This window comes from Drosophila serrata, unplaced genomic scaffold (genome assembly GCF_035046125.1).
Source record: "Drosophila serrata isolate PLE 108 unplaced genomic scaffold, ASM3504612v1 contig_360, whole genome shotgun sequence".
Classification (NCBI taxonomy): domain Eukaryota; kingdom Metazoa; phylum Arthropoda; class Insecta; order Diptera; family Drosophilidae; genus Drosophila; species Drosophila serrata.
In genome coordinates, this window is record NW_028257258.1 from 854608 (window position 1) to 874772 (window position 20165).

General features: G+C 46.8%; 5 protein-coding genes across 9 annotated transcripts in view; 4 read left to right on the forward strand and 1 right to left on the reverse strand.

Annotated features, from left to right (window-relative positions):
* The window catches only part of LOC110191877 (uncharacterized), a 139202-nt gene extending 131059 nt beyond the window's left edge, over window positions 1-8143 (forward strand). The window contains exons 2-8 of one of the 2 annotated variants that reach the window (XM_086838878.1): window positions 2931-3085; window positions 3150-3896; window positions 3946-4179; window positions 4237-5328; window positions 5383-6091; window positions 6147-6942; window positions 8029-8143. In XM_086838878.1, the coding sequence (XP_086695004.1) occupies window positions 3011-3085; window positions 3150-3896; window positions 3946-4179; window positions 4237-5328; window positions 5383-6091; window positions 6147-6942; window positions 8029-8143 (3768 nt within the window). In that variant the 5' untranslated portion in view covers window positions 2931-3010. Of the gene's footprint in view, window positions 1-2930; window positions 3086-3149; window positions 3897-3945; window positions 4180-4236; window positions 5329-5382; window positions 6092-6146; window positions 7028-8028 lie in introns of those variants that run through there. The other variant, XM_020962861.2, reaches the window with a different exon arrangement.
* The window catches only part of pxb (putative Hedgehog signaling attenuator pxb), a 176804-nt gene that overhangs the window by 126567 nt on the left and 30072 nt on the right, over window positions 1-20165 (reverse strand). The window lies entirely within an intron of this gene.
* Window positions 7976-12999, forward strand: AOX3 (Aldehyde oxidase 3). Its single transcript, XM_020962860.2, has 8 exons — window positions 7976-8343; window positions 8418-8525; window positions 8897-9051; window positions 9115-9849; window positions 9904-10137; window positions 10195-11283; window positions 11341-12049; window positions 12109-12999. The coding sequence occupies exons 2-8, from the start codon at window positions 8486-8488 to the stop codon at window positions 12906-12908; spliced, it is 3762 nt and encodes a 1253-aa protein (XP_020818519.2). The 5' UTR covers window positions 7976-8343; window positions 8418-8485; the 3' UTR covers window positions 12909-12999.
* AOX2 (Aldehyde oxidase 2) lies at window positions 13478-15096 on the forward strand. The gene is made up of 2 exons (XM_086838885.1): window positions 13478-13855; window positions 13929-15096. The coding sequence occupies exon 2, from the start codon at window positions 13935-13937 to the stop codon at window positions 15060-15062; it is 1128 nt and encodes a 375-aa protein (XP_086695011.1). The 5' UTR covers window positions 13478-13855; window positions 13929-13934; the 3' UTR covers window positions 15063-15096.
* LOC110191860 (uncharacterized) lies at window positions 15411-20162 on the forward strand. Its single transcript, XM_020962840.2, has 6 exons — window positions 15411-15728; window positions 15784-16518; window positions 17056-17289; window positions 17355-17799; window positions 17863-18900; window positions 18963-20162. Exons 1-6 carry the CDS (start codon window positions 15516-15518, stop codon window positions 20093-20095), a joined length of 3798 nt encoding a protein of 1265 aa, XP_020818499.2. The 5' UTR covers window positions 15411-15515; the 3' UTR covers window positions 20096-20162.

Genomic DNA, 20165 nt, shown 5'->3' on the forward strand with positions numbered 1-20165 from the left:
TGTTTTAATTTCCATTTGTCTGCCACAAACGAGTTCGACGACAGTTTCTGGGCCACTTTCGAAGGGGTGAGGCAACAGCAGGTGCAGTGTCCCAGCCCAGCCCCGCTTCCGATCACGAACCGATCCCATTTGCACCTGGGTGGCTCCATTGCCAGGTAACCCAAAACTGAAAGCGACTCAAAAGCCACCGAGCTAATCAATAATGGAGCACTGATGAATCAATTAAATGGCATTTCGGCCGCATAAACATATCCAAAGTGCAATCATTTATCAACCGATCCATAAAGAAGCTGCCAGTTGCTGCAGCACAAGTCATTAAATTGCCAAGTCCTGGTGGTGTCCTGGTGTCCCCCCTTTAACCCTTGGACCACATGTATCCAACGACTGGCCCAGAGCGATAAACGCGAAATTATTTCAAGCAAATAACGTGAATTTAATGTGACATCCGACAGGCGACAAGAGAATCGCCAGCCAGAAGAACCCGACGAGTTCTGCGGTTGCGGAAGACTCAAGTCAACAAGCCAATGAAAGCCAAGATGATGATGGCCAACAAAAGACCCCACAAATTCAGGGAATAGTATTTTGCAATAGCTGAAAGTATAATACTCTTACGCAAACTTAAACTTTGCATTAAAACAGTTTTTGTTTCAAATAGTTATGTGGTCTTGAGTCAGTCAATGTTTTCTTTTAACTCAAGATTGATTTAAAAGAAAAAAAAAAAACTCCAAATGATTCTTAATTTCTCTCTAAGTCGCATAAAAAATCCCCATTTTACCCTTTCCCGATGAAGAACCACGGATACCTGCTGGCAGTACCCTGCCTTTCCTTTGTCCAGTTTGATGTGACAGCAGTGTTCAGGGTCCTCTCCCCCCTCTGAATCCTTGGAAAGAGAACTTGTGTAGTCCCATCTCCAACAGCCCTGACACACACCAAATGACGCATTATTGAACTGTCAATGGAAGTGACAAAGGGTTAACAGTGTCACCATCGAGTAGTTACCCATTTATTTCAGTCTCCCCTTACCTCTATCATCGATATTATAAAATAAAAAGGCCGGTCAGTGGCTTGTCCAGAGAAGAGAAGGAAGCCGAATGATGGAGTGCCTTGTTTTTGGAAATCGTTAAATAAGGGTGGATAAGGTAATATCTGTATATAAATATTTGAAGTAAATGTAAGCTTCAGAAATCAGTCAAACTTTTTTGAAATATAATGAAGTATTAAAAGTTAACAACTTTATTTTTCACACATTGGTCTTCCAATTATTTTTATAGTGAACCGAATGAAGTCCCACAAGTTTAGACTTCATCTATTCACTTTTTCTTTCACTATCTCGATGCGAAAAGTTTCGGTGCAAACTTTGGCTAATCTCCATGCCCCCGAGGCGAGAGAGGGCCTTCCTCCAACCTGGCACATTTATGGAATGAGCTAAAGGGGCGTCTCACCTTGCCTTTCCTGACCTGGGCTTGGCTCTGGTTTTTGGTTTTTGGTTTTTGGCCGACTATCAGTGGGTCAGTGTCATCAGCCGAGCATCAAATGGCCGTGGGCCAATAAAACCCAACACTCTGCCAGGGTGTGGGTCCGCCTCGATTGCTGACCAGGTTCCCTGTCTGTGCATCATCTTATGGGTCGGGATCTGGATGTGGAGATGAGACTGGTCCCGAAGTCGGAGTTGGAGTGGAGCTGGGGGCAGGCGGTGGTGCTCACGTCACTTTTCTCGTTTGATAAGGATCCGCAATCGAGAACGAAGACAGGGCGAAGGCGTACGGTCGAATATATTGGAATTTTATTATGCATGACAGCTCCAAAAAAAGAGAGAAGAAACGGCCAACAATGGACACTCCCCCAACAACAGAATCCATCGTCCCCGAACCCGTCCCGTTGCCGGCTTAACCCTCTGCTTACCTGTTTGACAGCGGGTTGCCTCCGATTCCTATAACCAAAATGCTTAGCCATGTGAGAAAAGATTGCGTTATTCATATTTTAATTTTACTTGTTTAAAGTTTCCCCATCATTTTTTCTGGTCGCTGTCTTTTTTTTTCCTTATGATTACTTTGTGTTTGGAAAACGATTCTTGAATATCGATAAGGTGCAAGGGCGGAACGGTGGCTTTGTTGTTGGGATTGGTTCTTGTTCTGCATGTTTTTTGTGCATGATTATGTAACATTTTTTGTGTTCGTCTGGCCGACCCTTTTTCGACCGTTCCACGAAAAGGAAACATCGATTTATATTTTGACAAATGATTTACCAATGAGTTGACAGTTTTTTTTCGGTTTCCCTTCGAGTTAATAAAAGAAACAACGAGGAGGGAACATGTATTTAATTAATTAACGCGCGTCAAGATACAAAATCCGAAAGGCGATAAGAGAGCCAATATGAAAGAACATTAAGGCTTGTTAGGACTAAAAGTGTGCTTTACATAAAGGTGTATTTTTATACCTAAATGTTGGCCAATCAAAAATTAAATTTAATAAATCCAAACAGAGGCAAATAGAGCTCAGAAATGGTTTGCTAATAGAATCAGTTACCTACGCTAATCGACATATCAAATAATGGAAATTGCAGCCCAACAAAGGCGAATAATGTATACAAAGTTTGAATGAATGAATTCAACAAACCGAGAAAATGCAGTTACCATCAATTTCAATCGAGTTGTTCTTTGTTTATTAAATAACAATTGTAAATATTCAATATGTCAATGGTGGGGAAAAGAGAATATTAGGAGGTTCTGACCTAAAAGCTGGTCAGTTCAGATCGTATCTGCAGCGAGTAAAGAATCCTAGAACAAAAAGTTTACAAAGGTGAAATGTCTACCACATTTACAATCAATGGACAACCTTATACGGGTAAAGGATGCTAACTAATAAGGATAATAATGAAGGATAATGACTTATCATTAAAATTAAACCCAATCTATACATTTAATGTCTCAGTTAACCTCAGCGATCTCCCGCCGGACATCACGCTGAACACTTTCATCCGGGAGCACGCCCAATTGACGGCCACCAAGTTCATGTGCCTGGAAGGAGGATGTGGGGCCTGTGTCTGTGCTGTGAGCGATGGGCAGAGCACCTGGACCGTCAATTCGGTAAGGTCAGAGATCAACAGATCCTCAGCTCCGGAATTAAGCACCTCTCACGCCGTCTTTGCAGTGCCTCAAGCTGCTGAATACCTGCGCCCAGCTGGAGATCGTTACCTGCGAGGGATTGGGCAACCAGCAGAGCGGCTACCATCCCATCCAGAAGCGGCTGGCCAAGATGAATGGCACCCAGTGTGGCTACTGCTCACCGGGATTCGTGATGAACATGTACGGCCTGATGGAGCAGCACGGGGGAAGAGTGACCATGTCGGAGGTGGAGAACGCCTTTGGGGGCAACATTTGTCGCTGCACCGGCTATCGTCCTATTCTGGATGCCATGAAGTCATTTGCCGTGGACAGCAACATTCTGGTTCCCAAGGAGTGTGTTGACATTGAGGATCTGGACCTAAAGGCCCGCAACTGTCCGAAGACGGGAGGAGTCTGTAAGGGTAAGTGCAGCGGACAGCGATCCAAACTAATCTACGAGGATGGACATCAATGGTATTGGCCAAGCACCTTGGCAGAGGTATTTGAGGCGTTGGACAATGTCGAGGACTCGGAGGAGTTCATGTTAGTGGGAGGCAACACTGCCCATGGTGTCTATAGGAGATCTCCCGATATTAAGCACTTTATCGACCTGAGTGGAGTGGAGGAACTGCATCAGCACAGCTCTGAAAGGGACAAACTGATTTTGGGAGCAAATCTTAATCTGACAGAGACCATGGAGATACTTCGCTCGACTTCCAAGCAATCGGGTTTCGAATTTCTAGAGGTTCTGTGTAATCATATAGACCTTGTGGCCAATGTTCCAGTTCGCAATGTGAGTACACATCTGACCTTTTTGACCTTTCTAAGCTCTCAATTTTTAGTCTGGAACTTTGGCGGGCAATATTTCAACCAAAAAACAACACCCTGAGTTTCCATCGGATATCTTTATATCCTTTGAGGCATTGGATGTACAAGTGATGGCTCTGAAAAGTATTGGAGATGAGAGGGAAATGTCTCTGGAGGAATTTCTAAAGGATAACGACAGAAATATTGTGCTTAAGGCATTTATACTGCCTGCTTATCCGAAGGATAAGTATATCTACGACTCCTACAAGGTGCGATGCTTGTTCTTAACTTTGATTTGCATTTTAAACCTGTGTCTCCCTTCGCAGATCATGCCTCGTGCCCAGAATGCCCATGCCTATGTGAATGCAGCTTTTCTTCTGGAACTGGATTCTGACTCAAAGGTAGAGTCCGCTCGGATTTGCTTTGGCGGAATCCGTCCAGACTTTGTCCATGCCTCAATCATTGAAGACTTGATGGTGGGACACAGTCCCTACGAACCTAATCTGGTGCAGCAGACATTTAGCAAGCTGGAAAACCTGATCAAGCCAGATGAGGTTCTTCCCGATGCCAGTCCCGCCTATCGTTCAATGTTGGCCTGTGGACTCCTTTACAAGTTTCTTCTGAAACATGCTCCCATGGCGGATGTTAGTGCAAAGTTCAAGAGTGGCGGCGAGCTGCTACAGCGGCCGCTCTCCTCCGGCTTGCAGCTCTTCCAAACCCAGAAAAGCACCTATCCGGTCACGCAAGCAGTGCAGAAATTGGAGGGCATGATCCAATGCTCTGGAGAAGCCACCTACATGAACGATGTGCTGACCACATCCAACACTGTCTACTGCTCCTTTGTGGGGGCCACTAAAGTGGGATCCACCATTGATCAAATCGATGCTTCAGACGCTCTCCAGCACCCCGGAGTAGTGGCATTTTACACTGCAAAGGATATTCCCGGAACGAACACCTTCTGTGAAACAAGCTTTGGTTACGAGGCGGAGGAGATATTCTGTTCAGGATTTGTTCGTTACTCCGAACAGCCAGCTGGTGTAGTCGTGGCCCTCACTGCTGACCAAGCTCAACGGGCTGCTAAGCTAGTGAAGATCAGCTACAGTAATCCTAGTTACGACTTTAGGCTGCAGTGCACCCTGAAGCATGTATTCTCTAGCGGAACCCCAGATCCGTCTCGCATCCTGCCCTTGGCTATATCAAAGCTGCAGGAGGTGACATTCTCTGACAAACCCGATGTGGAGGTCAGGGGCATCTTCGAAATGGGTCTGCAGTATCACTTTACCATGGAGCCCCAGACAACGGTGGTCATTCCCTTTGAAGATGGACTCAAGGTCTTCTCGGCCACCCAATGGATGGACCAGACGCAGGCTGTGATCGCACATGCGCTTCAGATGAAGGCCAAGGATGTGCAACTTCAGGTAGAGGGTTAAAATATAAAATCCCATAGACATAATCAGTACTTTCTCTTGCAGGTCCGCCGTCTGGGCGGTGGCTATGGCTGCAAAATCTCCCGAGGAAACCAGGTGGCCTGTGCCGCCTCCTTGGCTGCCCGAAAGTTGAATCGTCCTGTTCGCTTCGTCCAAAGCCTCGAGTCCATGATGGATTGCAATGGCAAGCGTTGGGCCTGTCGATCCGAATATCAATGCCACGTCAAGTCCAACGGTAGAATAGTCGGGTTGTCCAACGATTTCTTTGAGGACGCTGGCTGGAATGCAAACGAGAGTCCTGTGCAAGGACACTCCACTTTCACGGCAGCGAATTGCTACGAGTTTACCGATAGCAACTTTAAGCTAAGTGGACATGCAGTACTCACAGATGCCCCCAGTTCCACCTGGTGTCGTGCTCCGGGTTCTGTGGAGGGCATTGCCATGATGGAGAACATCATTGAGCATGTGGCATTTGAGATCCAAAAGGATTCTGCTGAGGTCCGCTTGGCTAACATCAGCAAGAAGAGCAAGATGTCAACTGTGCTGCAGGAATTTCTCAAGTCGAGGGAGTATTACGGCCGAAAAAAGGAGATTGAGAGTCACAATGCAAACAACCGATGGATAAAACGCGGCCTGGGCCTGTCCGTGATGAACTTCCCTGTCATTTACATTGGACAGTTTCCGGCCACAGTGGCCATCTACCATGTGGATGGTACAGTTGTGGTTACGCATGGTGGAATAGAAATGGGACAAGGTAGACTGAGTTCTGTACAGATTCCCCTTTGAATTAACTTTATCTTTCTTAATAGGTATGAATACGAAGGTGGCTCAGGTGGCTGCGTACACCCTTGGCATCGACTTGAGCTACATCAAGGTGGAATCTTCGGACACTATCAACGGAGCCAACTCGATGGTCACTGGCTATGCCATTGGCAGTGAGAGTGTCTGCTATGCGGTTCGCAAGATCTGCGAGACCCTCAATGCCCGCTTGAAGCCGGTGAAGAAGGCCAGGGCCAGTTGGTTGGACACCGTGGAAGCTGCTCATGCCCAGTCCATCAATCTGGTGGCCTCGGATCACTACAAGACCGGTGACATGCAAAACTATCATGTGCTAGGAGTGGCTCTCACCGAGGTGGAAATGGATGTGCTCACGGGAAACATTCTGATCCGGCGAGTGGACATCTTAGAAGATGCAGGTGAAAGCCTAAGCCCCTGGATCGACGTTAGCCAAGTGGAGGGTGCCTTTGTCATGGGCCTGGGCTACTGGCTCAGCGAACTGCTCATTTACGAGGGCGACAATGGTCGCCTGCTGACCAATCGCACCTGGAACTACAAGCCTCTGGGGGCCAAGGATATTCCCATTGATTTTCGCGTGGAACTGGTGCACAGTCAGCGGCCCAGTGGAGCTGGATTTATGGGCTCAAAAACTACTGGGGAACCACCATGCTGTTTAGCAGTCAGCGTGATATTTGCCCTGCAGCAGGCTCTGCAATCTGCCCGCCAGGATGCAGGCTTAACGCGGGAATGGCTTCGCCTGGGGGCACCCACAACACCGGAGACCTTGTTGCTTAACGCAGGTCACCAAGTGGCAGAATTTAAGCTAAAGTAGGAACACTTTTAAAGGGACTTTACCTAAAACTATGTCTTTATATCGATTCATTTAATAGAGGATGATAACGAAGCTAAAAATTAACTTTATTACCTTATAACCCTTCTAAAATTTCTTTGGAACTTCAACTTTATAAAATCTTATAAAAAAAAGTTTTAATTCTTCCAAACGAATAGTTAAATAATTCGATTTTCATCAACTTTAAAAGCTTTATTTGTAAAATTATCTTTCTGCTGCAGTTTAAAAATGCTTTGAGCTAACATTTTATAAATAACTTTAAAAAATGCAAGCTTTCCCGATGATTTATATCACTCAAAAGCTTGAATTTCTAGTTTTTTTTGCTGGAAGTTATTTCAAAGTCAGAGCTTTTGAAATAATTTATTTGTTTGCAAAGCTGTGAGCATGAAAATATTGTTTACGAGAGGGAGAGAGAAAATACATATAACCAAACATTTATATATTTATAGATATACATATGTGTAGTATTTATGCCGGCCGGCTCACTCTCTATTTTCTATACCTTCTGCCTCTTCTTTATTTTTAGTGTACACGTGACTTAGTTTGGTTCTCTTTTGTTGCATTTTTCTGTGGGCTTAACAAAGATTATAAACAGATTAGTAAGTCTCTGCCCATTTTGCTTAGTCACTATTATATCAAACGAGGCTACACAAAAAATATATATAATTTGCACTGATAGCCCAATCAAAATGATAACTATGTACATGCAATCGAAAATAAATGTGCATTTTTATCATTATTTGAACTTCATTATGAAGTCGCTCGGTTTGCATTGTTAGTTATTTGTTTTGTTATCAGCAGAGGGTTTTCATAAATATTGATTTACCCTAGAAATAGGTGTGTTTATTCAGTATCAGTCAGTATCAGTCAGTATCATTCAGATGATAATTTTCTTATGTTTTCTTATAAAAACTAAGTATCTTACTAGGCGTTTAAATTTGACTAATAAGAAAGCGACAGTCAGTTGTAAAATATTAATAATAATATCGAAAGATAGGGTATCCATCGATTTAGTATACCATAGCTATAGCTGTGCCACTTTTCTCTTTTATTTTCATTTTCAGTTCTCGCCGATATCGTGACTACTTCACAGCTGCCGAAAATCGGAGAGCGAAGCTACATATAGACCTAGCCGCCAGTCCGCCGGCAGTTGTTTGCCACCATCGATGGAGGAGCTGAGGAGCCTCAACCAACTGCAATTAACGTCGCTCGTCAAGCACGAAACACAAAGCCATTTGTTGTTACTTTCAAACGGAGCTTGATTGTGTTCCGAAAGTGACTCCTTACGGCTGCCAAGAATATCGCAATCGGAGAACGGTGACTTTGATTTGATTTCGCGATCAGTTGAACAGCAACACTCGCGGCGAACGGAGGCACCAGTGAGTAGCAAGTGGAAAATATAATGGAAAACCTAGGCAAAAGTCAACAACTAATTGAAACTATATATTTATAGAAAACACTACACCAGCTGACATTAAGGTACTTGTTTGCTCTGTTGTCGTTGTTGAGAAAATACGCGAAATGACGACAAAATTCACCATCAACGGAGTGCCTTACACGGGTGAGTGTTTTTAATTCAGTTTCGCAAGGGTAAACCACTTAGATCAAAGTAATGAGCAATAAAGCTTATAGAACCCCAACTGCATAAACCTTAAATGCGCAAAAAAATAATGAGTTACATATATCCAAAACAAACTCAAACTACATATTGTGGTGTGAAGTGGAGACTTGACTTGACTTGACTGATAGTTAGTTCCGCTGATTCCAAGGGAACAATGAAATTACATATATTTCGGCGTTCAACCATTGTGATTTGTAAAACTGTGGAGCAAACAATTTAGATTGCAAATTAAATTCCCATTGTTTATTATTCATTAACGTACTCATCCAACTGGTTTCTGTTTTTTTTTCCTTTTTTTTTCGATCCCACAGTAAATCTAACCAATCTACCACCGGACATCACTCTGAACACCTTTATTCGCGAACATGCCCAGCTCACGGCCACCAAGTTTATGTGCCAGGAGGGAGGCTGTGGAGCCTGCATCTGTGTGGTGCGGGATGGAAAGCGCAGCTGGGCTGTGAACTCGGTTCGATACACATGGCGTTGATAATTAGCCAACTTGATCACTAATGTTTCATTCCCTCCTCAGTGCCTAACTCTGCTGAATACCTGTGCCCAGTTGGAGATCGTCACCGCCGAGGGATTGGGTAACCAGCGTACTGGCTACCATGCCATCCAGAAGCGTTTGGCCAAGATGAATGGCACCCAGTGCGGCTACTGCTCGCCGGGATTCGTGATGAACATGTACGGGCTGCTGGAGCAGAATGATGGAAGGGTCAGCATGACGGAGGTGGAGAACTCCTTTGGTGGCAACATTTGTCGCTGCACCGGCTATCGTCCCATCCTGGATGCCATGAAGTCATTTGCCGTGGACAGCAACATCAAGGTGCCGGCGGAGTGCGCCGATATCGAGGATTTGAAGCCCCGAAACTGCCCCAAGACGGGACAAGCCTGCAGTGGCAGCTGCCATCGACCCAATTTGGTCTACGAGGATGGAAGCCAGTGGCATTGGCCCAGGAATCTAACTGAGCTTTTGGAGGCTGTGGACAAAGTGGGGGATTCGGATGAGTTTATGCTTGTGGCTGGAAATACGGCTCACGGAGTGTACCGAAGGTCGCCCGATATCAAGCACTTCATCGACGTCAACGGAGTGGAGGAACTGCATCAGCACAGCGCAGAGGGACAGCAATTGAAGCTGGGAGCTAATCTCAGTCTGACCCAAGCCATGGAAATCATTCGCACTGCCTCCAAGCAACCGGGCTTTGAGTATTTGGATACACTTTGGAATCACATCGATCTTATTGCCAATGTTCCAGTGCGAAACGTAAGATGGTGTGAATAATTACAGGATATCTTATACATTTTCTTTCCCCTGCAGTCTGGAACCTTGGCGGGCAACATTTCGATTAAGAAGCAACATCCCGAGTTCCCATCGGACATTTTCATATCATTCGAAGCTCTGAATGTCAAGGTGGTGGCATTTAATAAAGCCACCAAGGAGAAGGAAATGACACTGTCGGACTATTTAGGATCAAACGATAGGAAACTACTGCTGAAGGCATTCATACTGCCTGCTTATCCGAAGGATAAGTACATCTACGATTCCTACAAGGTGCGATGCCTGTTCTTAACTTTGATTTGCATTTTTAATCTGTTTCTCCTTTTGCAGATAATGCCTCGTGCCCAGAATGCCCATGCCTATGTGAATGCAGCCTTTCTTCTGGAACTGGATTCCGTCACCAAGGTAAAATCAGCCCGTATTTGCTTCGGCGGAATCCGTCCGGACTTTGTGCACGCTTCAGCCATTGAAAAACTACTGGTGGGCCAGAATCCCTACGAGGGCAGTCTGGTGGAGCAGACCTTTAGCAAGCTGGAGGATCTTATTAAACCGGATGAGGTTCTTCCCGATGCCAGTCCCGCTTATCGCTCCAAATTGGCATGCGGACTGCTCTACAAGTTTCTCCTGAAGCACGCTCCCGAGTCGGACGTCAGTGCAAAATTCCGCAGTGGAGGCCAGATCCTCCAGCGGCCACTCTCCTCCGGCTTGCAGCTCTTCCAGACCCAAAAGAAGAACTATCCTGTTACCCAAGCCGTAGAGAAGATCGAGGGCATGATCCAGTGCTCTGGAGAAGCTACCTACATGAACGATGTGCTGACCACATCCAACACGGTCTACTGCTCCTTTGTGGGGGCCACCAAAGTGGGAGCCACCATTGATCAAATCGATGCTTCGGAAGCGCTCAAGCAACCGGGCGTTGTGGCTTTTTACAGTGCAAAGGATATTCCCGGAACGAACACGTTCTGTGAGCCCAGCTTTGGTTACCAGGTCGAGGAGATATTCTGCTCTGGATTGGTGCGTCATTCCGAGCAGCCAGCTGGTGTAATCGTAGCCCTAACTGCTGATCAGGCTCAACGGGCTGCCAAGCTGGTGAAGATCAGCTACAGTAATCCCAGCCCCAACTTTAAGCTGCAGCCAAGCTTAAATGATGTATTCGCATCCTCTACTTCTGACCCTTCGCGCATTGTGCCCGTATCCAAGGCGGTAAAGAAGGTAAAGCTGTCAGATAACCCTGATATGGAGGTTAGGGGCATCTTCACGATGGGACTTCAGTATCACTTTACCATGGAGCCCCAGACAACGGTGGCTATTCCCTTTGAGGACGGCCTGAAGGTCTTCTCTGCCACCCAATGGATGGATCACACGCAGTCTGTTATTGCACACATGCTCCAGGTGAAGGCCAAGGATGTGCAACTACAGGTGAGTTTTTTTTTTTTAGGTTTTTCAATTGGATTTAATCAACACCATCCCCCACAGGTTCGTAGGCTTGGCGGTGGTTATGGATCCAAGATTTCGCGTGGCAACCAGGTAGCTTGCGCCGCTTCTCTGGTGGCACACAAGCTGACTCGACCTGTCCGCTTCGTCCAAAGCCTAGAGTCCATGATGGATTGCAATGGCAAGCGGTGGGCATGTCGCTCCGACTATCAGTGCCACGTCAAGTCTAATGGCAAGATTGTGGGCTTGACCAACGATTTCTTTGAGGATGCTGGTTGGAGTCCCAACGAAAGCCCTATCGAGGGTCATTCGACTTTTACAGCTACTAATTGCTATGACTTCACTGGCGATAACTTCAAGAACAACGGAAATGCAGTGTTGACAGATGCCCCCAGTTCCACCTGGTGTCGCGCACCGGGATCCGTGGAGGGCATTGCTATGATGGAGAACATCATTGAGCATGTAGCCTTTGCCGTGCAGAAGGATCCGGCGGAAGTGCGATTGGCAAACACTGCCGCGGATAATAAGATCTCCGAGTTGCTTCCTCAATTCCTTGAGTCAAGGGATTATGCTCAGAGAAAGCAAGAAATCGAGGCGTATAATGCCAAGAATCGCTGGACGAAACGAGGCCTTGGCCTGGCGGTAATGGACTATCCAATCTTTTACTTTGGCCAGTATCCGGCCACAGTGGCCATCTACCATGTGGATGGAACAGTTGTGGTTACGCATGGAGGCATAGAAATGGGACAAGGTAAACTTAGTTCTGTGAAGAATCCCCTTCGAACTGAATTTCTCTTTCCATCTTTATAGGTATGAATACGAAGGTGGCTCAGGTGGCTGCCTACACCCTCGGCATCGACTTGAGCTACATTAAGGTGGAATCCTCGGACACTATCAACGGAGCCAACTCAATGGTCACCGGCGGAGCTGTGGGCAGTGAAAGCCTTTGCTTTGCCGTTCGCAAGGCTTGTGAAACCCTCAACACTCGCCTGCAGCCTGTGAAGAAGAAGGATGACAGCTGGCTGAAGACCATAGAGGCAGCCTACGCTCAGTCCATTAACCTAATCGCTTCGGATCATTACAAGCAGGGTGATATGCAGAACTACCATATCTACGGGCTGGCGTTGACGGAAATTGAACTCGATGTGCTCACTGGAAACAGCCAGATTATACGCGTGGATATCCTGGAGGACGCTGGAGAGAGCCTGAGCCCCTACATAGATATTGGCCAGATCGAAGGAGCCTTCGTCATGTGCCTGGGTTACTGGATGAGTGAGCAGTTGGTCTACGACCGCGAGACGGGTCGTCTGTTGACCAATCGCACCTGGAACTACAAGCCGCCAGGGGCCAAGGATATTCCTATCGATTTCCGTATCGAGCTGGTTCAGAAACCCAATCCTACAGGTTCGGGCTTTATGCGTTCGAAAGCTACTGGAGAGCCACCTTGTTGTCTGGCCGTGAGCGTAGTTTTCGCTCTACGACAGGCATTGAATTCCGCCCGCCAGGATGCGGGACTTCCCCGGGAGTGGGTCCGCCTAGGAGCTCCCACAACTCCGGAAACTTTGGTGGTGAATGCAGGTCACGAAGCTTCTAGCTTCAGGATGAAATAAACAATGTGTTTATTAATAATATAAATGCATTTGTGCTTCTTTGTTATTCCCTATATATTTGAAATATATAAAATTTTATAAAAGAGTTAAACTTTCATGCCTGCATATGTTTAAAACCAATTTCCAATTTTTTGCTGTGTGCAATTGGATGGTGTTGTCCAAACTCGAACCAGTTTAGCACAATTACCCGGTAATCAGCTTTCCCCGATGCCTTGAAATAGGAGCGTCTGGCCGAGAGTGCTCCATTCGACCAACGGCTCTGCAGCGATGAGCCTTAGATTCAGCGTCAACTCTTCCCTACGAGGTGCTGGCGGAGGACTACGCCCCGGTCACCACCCTCAACGCCTTCTTGCGACAGCACCTACATCTGACGGCCACCAAGTACATGTGCCTGGAGGGCGGCTGCGGCTCCTGCGTCTGCGTCATTCGCCGGTGTCACCCAGTCACACAGGAGGTGCAGTCTCAGGCAGCTAACTCGGTAGGTAGCTCCCACCAGGAGGGACTTTCTCTAACACCTTCTATTTACTCGAAAGTGCCTAACGCTGCTCAACACCTGCGACGATGCGAGTTGGAGGAGCTTATGGCGCAAAGGAAACCAGGTGCAACTTGGCGGCCTGCGCCGCTGCTCTAGTCGCCTTCAAGCTGAGACGCCCGACCAGATTTGTGCAGACCATCGAGTCCATGATGGAGACCCTTGGCAAACGTTGGTCTTCTCGCTCGGACTATGAGTCCGTTGGCAAGGGCCAACGGATCGATCTTCATGCTAACTAACAACTACTACGAGGATGCCGGATGCAGTATAAACGAGAATCCTGTGGATTTTTTGCAACTGCCATCCTTAAGAAATGTTTACAACCTAACAGACTCCAATTTGAAGGCTAAATGAAGTGCTATTATCACGGAAGGACCAAGCTCGACTTGGTGTCCGGCTCCGGGGTCAGCGGAGGGTGAGTTTTCTACTTTATACAAACTCTAGAGAATCAAAAACTGATTTTACCCGTAGCTATTGCTATGACGAAGACAATTATGGAGCATATTGCCTTCACCTGCCAGCTGGATCCCGCCGATGTCCGTCTTGTAAACCTTCAACCAGAAAGCAAAATGGTAGAACTCTTTCCACGGTTTCTGGAAACCACTGAGTACCGCCAGCGACGGACCCAGGTCAATCTTTTTAACGCACAGAATCGTTGGCGCAAACGTGGTTTGGGTTTGGCCCTAATGAATTTCACTCTTAACACTACAGTGGCCTACACCTATCCGGTCAAGGTGGCCATCTACCACGAAGATGGATCGGTAGTAATCTCACACGGCGGCATAGAGATTGGACAGGGTGTGAACACTAAGGCTGCCCAGGTAGCAGCCTTTGCGCTGGACGTGCCTCTGGAACAGGTCCGTGTGGAGGCTAGCAACACGGTGAGTGGAGCCAACTCCATGCTGACAGCCAACTCCATGACCAGTGAGATGATTGGTTTGGCCGTGAGGAAAGCATGTGACACTTTGAACAAGCGATTGGAGCCACTTAAGCAACGACTGGGATCCCAAGCAACCTGGTTGCAAGTCCTCCAAGCTGCCTACTTGGAGTCTGTTTTCCTTATAGCAACGGAGTCATACAAGTTGGGAGATATACCGAATTACAACATCTATGGGTTAAGTCTAACCGAACTTGAGCTGGACATCCTGACAGACAATCATCTGATCCGTCGAGTGGACATTCTGGAGGATGCTGGAGAGAGCTTGAGCCCCCTGATCGATGTTGGTCAGGTGGAAGGTGCTTTTGTTATGGGTTTGGGATACTATCTTACTGAGTTGCTGGTCTACGACCGTCAGACTGGTCGCATTCTCACTAACCGAACCTGGAACTACCATCCTCCTGGAGCCAAGGATATCCCAATCGATTTTCGCATCGAACTGCTGCAGAAGAACCCGAATCCAGTGGGATTTATGCGTTCGAAGGCCACTGGTGAGCCAGCTTTGTGCCTGGCTGTTGGAGTTCTTTTTGCCATGCAACATGCCATCCAGTCAGCCAGGAAAGATGCAGGTCTACCCAGAGAGTGGGTGCGGTTAGGAGCACCAACTACGCCGGAGCATTTGCGCTGCAGTAATGGTATAGAATTTGGTTTAGTTAAGTTGTTTTCACAAAGTTTTGTGATTTAATTTCATAATAAATTCGGAAAATAATTCAAATAAATTATGACTTGTTAAATTAATAAAAACTAACACAGAAAAGCTTTCATCAAATTGCAAACTGCTAAGGTATAGCAACAACGGCATACCAAAAATAGCGTCCTCATTTTAATTTTTAAAAATTACGCTCTTTTCTATATTTTCTATACTTTTACTAACATTTACTGAAAAATAACATACTACTTGGTAAGCTTAACATATGGTTCAGTGACCCGCATTCGATCTTGGATCTGCCTTAATTGTAGATTTAGCAATAAGACCGACCGAAGAAAGCAGCTAAAAGCAAAAGCAGTGTCAGCTTTGATGGCACTTTTATCTGCCCGAACCCGTTTAGCCTAATTACCGGGTAATCAGGTTTCAGCAGCGCTTTGAAATAGGAGCGCCTGGCCGAGAGCGCTCCATTCGACCAACGACTCTGCAGCGATGAGCATTAGATTCAGCGTCAACGGTTTCCCCTACGAGGTGCTGGCGGCGGACTACGCCCCGGACACCACCCTCAACGCCTTTTTGCGACAGCACCTACATCTGACGGCCACCAAGTACATGTGCCTGGAGGGCGGTTGCGGCTCCTGTGTCTGCGTCATTCGCCGGCGTCACCCAGTCACACAGGAGGTGCAGTCTCGAGCAGCTAACTCGGTAGGTAGCTCCCAGCAGGATGGACTTTCTCTAACACCTTTTATTTACTCGACAGTGCCTAACGCTCCTCAACACCTGCGACGATGCAGAGATAATGACGGATGAGGGGCTGGGGAACCAGCAGAGTGGCTACCATCCCATCCAGAAGCGCCTGGCCCAGATGAATGGTACCCAGTGTGGCTACTGCTCGCCGGGATTTGTGATGAACATGTACGGGCTGCTGGAACAGCACCGCGGCCAGGTGAGCATGTCGCAGGTGGAGGATGCTTTCGGGGGCAACCTTTGTCGCTGCACCGGCTATCGACCCATCCTAGATGCCATGAAATCCTTTGCGGTGGATAGCACCGTCGAGATTCCTCCCGAGTGCGTCGATATTGAAGACTCTTTCGAGCTGCTCTGTCCGAAGACTGGACAGTCGTGCAAGGGAAGCTGCTCGAGGCCACCACAGGTGGATAACGATGGCAGCCACTGGTACTGGCCCAAGTCCCTGGCGGAGCTATTCTCAGCTCTAGCTCAGGTTAGCAATGGGGAGAGATACATCCTGGTGGCCGGGAATACAGCTCATGGAGTTTACCGGCGACCCAGGGATATTAGGCACTTCATCGACGTGAACATGGTGCCGGAGCTGAGGCAGACCAGCATCGAGGCTGATCACCTGCTCCTCGGCGGCAATGTGACGCTCACGGATGCCATGCAACTATTTCTTCTGGCCGCCAAGCGTCCCGGATTCGAGTATTGCTCTCAGTTATGGCGGCACTTTAACTTGATTGCCAATGTGCCGGTGAGAAATGTGAGTAAACCTTTTATATCGAAAAACTCGTTTTGGCCAATACTAAAAACGGAGTTGAGCAAAGAAGCTAGGAGTCTGTGCTACAGAATGCTCTTTCCTTGTTATAATTAATTTAATTTATTTATATTTGGATTTAGAATCAATTACTCTCTAGAGAATACAGTTTTATATTTTCTGTGTTGCTTTCTATCTGCATAAATTTAAAATCAGTTATTGAATGTATCTTTAAAAATCTCATGTGTTCGTACAAAGCATACAAACCTTGCAAATCATAGAGTATATAATTAAAAGACAATCAACTTTCGCAAATTTTTTTCAACAAAGATAGTAAATCAACTCAAGTTAAAAGCACATTAAAAGAATGGCCTTTGTTTATTTTAGATTTATTTTTAGTAAACTAATTTAAATTTTTCCGTTCTATAAATCTGAATATTCTCATATAACAAAAATCAAAACTTCTGCCATATTTAATTATTTAATTAAAATTACTATCTTTTCTTTGTATTTATTAATGAAATTATTTTAAATTTTAAACAGAACGGCACACTTGCGGGCAATATTAGTATTAAGAAACAGCACTCTGAGTTTCCCTCGGACGTCTTCATAACTTTTGAAGCGTTGGATGTGCACGTTCTGGTCTACGATAATCCCAGTACTCAAAGGGTAATGACATTGCTGGCATATCTTGGAGACACTACGCAAAAACTGGTATTGGGTGGTTTTATCCTGAAGGCCTACCCCAAGGACAGATTCCTCTTTGGCTCCTACAAGGTAAGACGAAAAACATATAAGCTACTTTCCTGTAAACCTATTCCATTTCTTTTCCAAATCATAAGATCCTTCCTAGAGCCCAGAATGTGCATGCCTATGTAAATGCCGGATTCCTAATCGAATGGCAGGATATCCAGCGTCGAATTGTGCGCTCTGCTCGTATTTGCTTTGGCAACATCCGACCTGACTACGTACACGACGATGAATTGGAGCAGCTTCTCCCGGGCAGGGATCTCTACGATCCCGCTACGGTAGCTCAGATATTCCAGCAGCTGCCAGCTAGTTTGCAGCCCGAGGAGCGACCACCGGAGGCATCTCCAGAATATCGGCAGATCCTGGCCTGCTCGCTGCTCTACAAGTTCCTTCTAGGCACTGCACCCAGAGAGCGAGTTCGGGAACGATATCGCACTGGAGGATTACTTTTAGAGAGACCTCTCTCCTCCGGCAGTCAATCCTTTGAGACCATTAAAAAGAACTATCCAGTTACAAAACCAGTGCTCAAGCTAGAAGGTGAGATTAGTTTCCATAAAAACATATGGCTTTGAATAATTGTTAATAATAATTAACCTTCAGGTCTCATTCAATGCTCTGGGGAAGCATCCTATATGAACGATCTACTGACCTCATCGAATGCGGTTTACTGCGCATTTGTGACCGCCAAGAGAGTTGGAGCCTCCATTGAGCAGATCGACGCCTCGGCTGCTCTCAAATGCAAGGGCGTTGTGGCCTTTTATTCGGCCAAGGATATTCCAGGAGCCAATAACTTTCTTACTGTCACTGTTCAAACACCAGTGGTGGACGAAGTATTCGTTTCTGGGCAGGTCAAATACTATGACCAGCCTTTAGGCGTCATCGCAGCTCTTTCGCAGGATGTTGCTGTATATGCTGCCACTCTAGTTGTGATCACATACGCCAGGGATCAACGAAGAGTCTTTAGAAGTATCAATCAAGTTCTGGCTGAAAAACAGAACGATCGAATCGTACGGCTTAAAAAGGAAGAAAAGGAGCTTCCGAAGTCGCCACCTTTAGCGCCTGGCGATGTCATGGGAAGAGGGATTCTCGAGCTTGAATCACAGTATCACTTCACCATGGAACCCCAAACAACAATCGTAGTGCCTCTGGATAACATCCTTCAAGTATACTGTGCCACCCAGTGGATGGATGGCACACAGGGAGCCATTGCCCACATGTTGGGCGTAAGTGTGAACTCCATTCAGCTCAATGTACGACGAGTTGGGGGAGGCTATGGCGCGAAGGTAACGAGAGCCAACCCAGTGGCTTGTGCAGCTGCTTTGGTGGCCTCGAAGCTGAAAAGACCAGCTCGATTCGTTCAGACCATTGAATCCATGATGGAAAGCAATGGCAAGCGCTGGGCCTGTCGCTCGGATTACGAATTCCGTGCCAGAGCCAACGGATCGATCATCATGCTAACAAATAACTATTACGAAGATGCCGGATGCAATCTAAACGAGAGTGTGGTGGATTTTTTAACCCTACCAGCCCTCAGAAATGTCTACAACCTGACCGACTCGAACTTTAGAGCCAGAGGAAGTGCTATTGTCACTGATGCTCCCAGTTCGACTTGGTGCCGTGCGCCAGGATCAGCGGAGGGTAAGTTAACTGCTTAATGATCGGAAAAGTAAAAGCTTTATTATAGTGCTTTTCATTCACAGGTATTGCCATGACGGAAACAGCCTTGGAACACATTGCTTTCTCCTGCCAGCTTGATCCCGCCGATGTGCGCCTGGTCAATCTTCAGCCGGGAAGTAAAATGGTTCAGCTCCTACCGCGGTTTCTGGCAACCACAGAATACCGGAAACGGCGGGAGCAGATTAACCTATTCAACACCCAGAATCGATGGCGGAAGCGGGGTCTGGGTTTGTCTCTAATGAGTTTCCCGTTGAACACCAGCATAGCCTTCACTTATCCAGTTACGGTTGCCATCTACCACGAAGACGGATCTGTTGTGATCTCGCATGGAGGCATAGAGATTGGACAGGGTGTGAACACTAAGGCGGCCCAGGTAGCAGCCTTTGTGCTGGGCGTGCCTCTGGAACAGGTTCGTGTGGAGGCGAGCAACACGGTGAGTGGAGCCAACTCAATGCTGACAGCCAACTCCATGACCAGCGAGATGATTGGTCTGGCCGTGAGGAAAGCATGTGACACTTTGAACAAGCGATTGGAGCCACTTAAGCAACGACTGGGATCCCAAGCAACCTGGTTGCAAGTCCTCCAAGCTGCCTACTTGGAGTCCGTTTTTCTTATCGCAACGGAGTCATACAAGTTGGGAGATATACCGAACTACAACATCTATGGGTTAAGTCTAACCGAACTTGAGCTGGACATCCTGACTGGCAATCATCTTATCCGTCGAGTGGACATTCTGGAGGATGCTGGGGAGAGCTTGAGCCCCCTGATCGATGTTGGTCAGGTGGAAGGTGCTTTTGTTATGGGTTTGGGATACTATCTTACTGAGTTGCTGGTCTACGACCGTCAGACTGGTCGCATTCTCACTAACCGAACCTGGAACTACCATCCTCCTGGAGCCAAGGATATTCCAATTGACTTTCGCATCGAACTCCTGCAGAAGAACCCGAATCCAGTGGGATTTATGCGTTCGAAGGCCACCGGTGAGCCAGCTTTGTGCCTGGCTGTCGGAGTTCTTTTTGCCATGCAACATGCCATCCAGTCAGCCAGGAAAGATGCGGGTCTACCCAGGGAGTGGGTGCGGTTAGGAGCACCCACTACGCCAGAGACTGTAGTGCTTAATTCTGGAAGCCAGGTGGAGGCGTTCACCTTGCAGTAAATATTATTTTCTAATTAATGATCAATGATATGAAATGTAATAAATTAATCAAATTATCGTTTCCAAATGT

Bases quoted from the DNA above. Each gene is read 5' to 3' on its own strand.
- AOX3 (XM_020962860.2), top strand. From the start codon at position 8,486: ATGACGACAAAATTCACCATCAACGGAGTGCCTTACACGG. The intron at 11,284-11,340 runs GTGAGTTTTTTT...CATCCCCCACAG, and splicing joins CCAAGGATGTGCAACTACAG to GTTCGTAGGCTTGGCGGTGG. The intron at 12,050-12,108 runs GTAAACTTAGTT...CCATCTTTATAG, and splicing joins AGGCATAGAAATGGGACAAG to GTATGAATACGAAGGTGGCT.
- AOX2 (XM_086838885.1), top strand. From the start codon at position 13,935: ATGGAGCATATTGCCTTCACCTGCCAGCTGGATCCCGCCGATGTCCGT.
- LOC110191860 (XM_020962840.2), top strand. From the start codon at position 15,516: ATGAGCATTAGATTCAGCGTCAACGGTTTCCCCTACGAGGTGCTGGCG. The intron at 15,729-15,783 runs GTAGGTAGCTCC...TTTACTCGACAG, and splicing joins AGTCTCGAGCAGCTAACTCG to TGCCTAACGCTCCTCAACAC. The intron at 16,519-17,055 runs GTGAGTAAACCT...AATTTTAAACAG, and splicing joins CCAATGTGCCGGTGAGAAAT to AACGGCACACTTGCGGGCAA.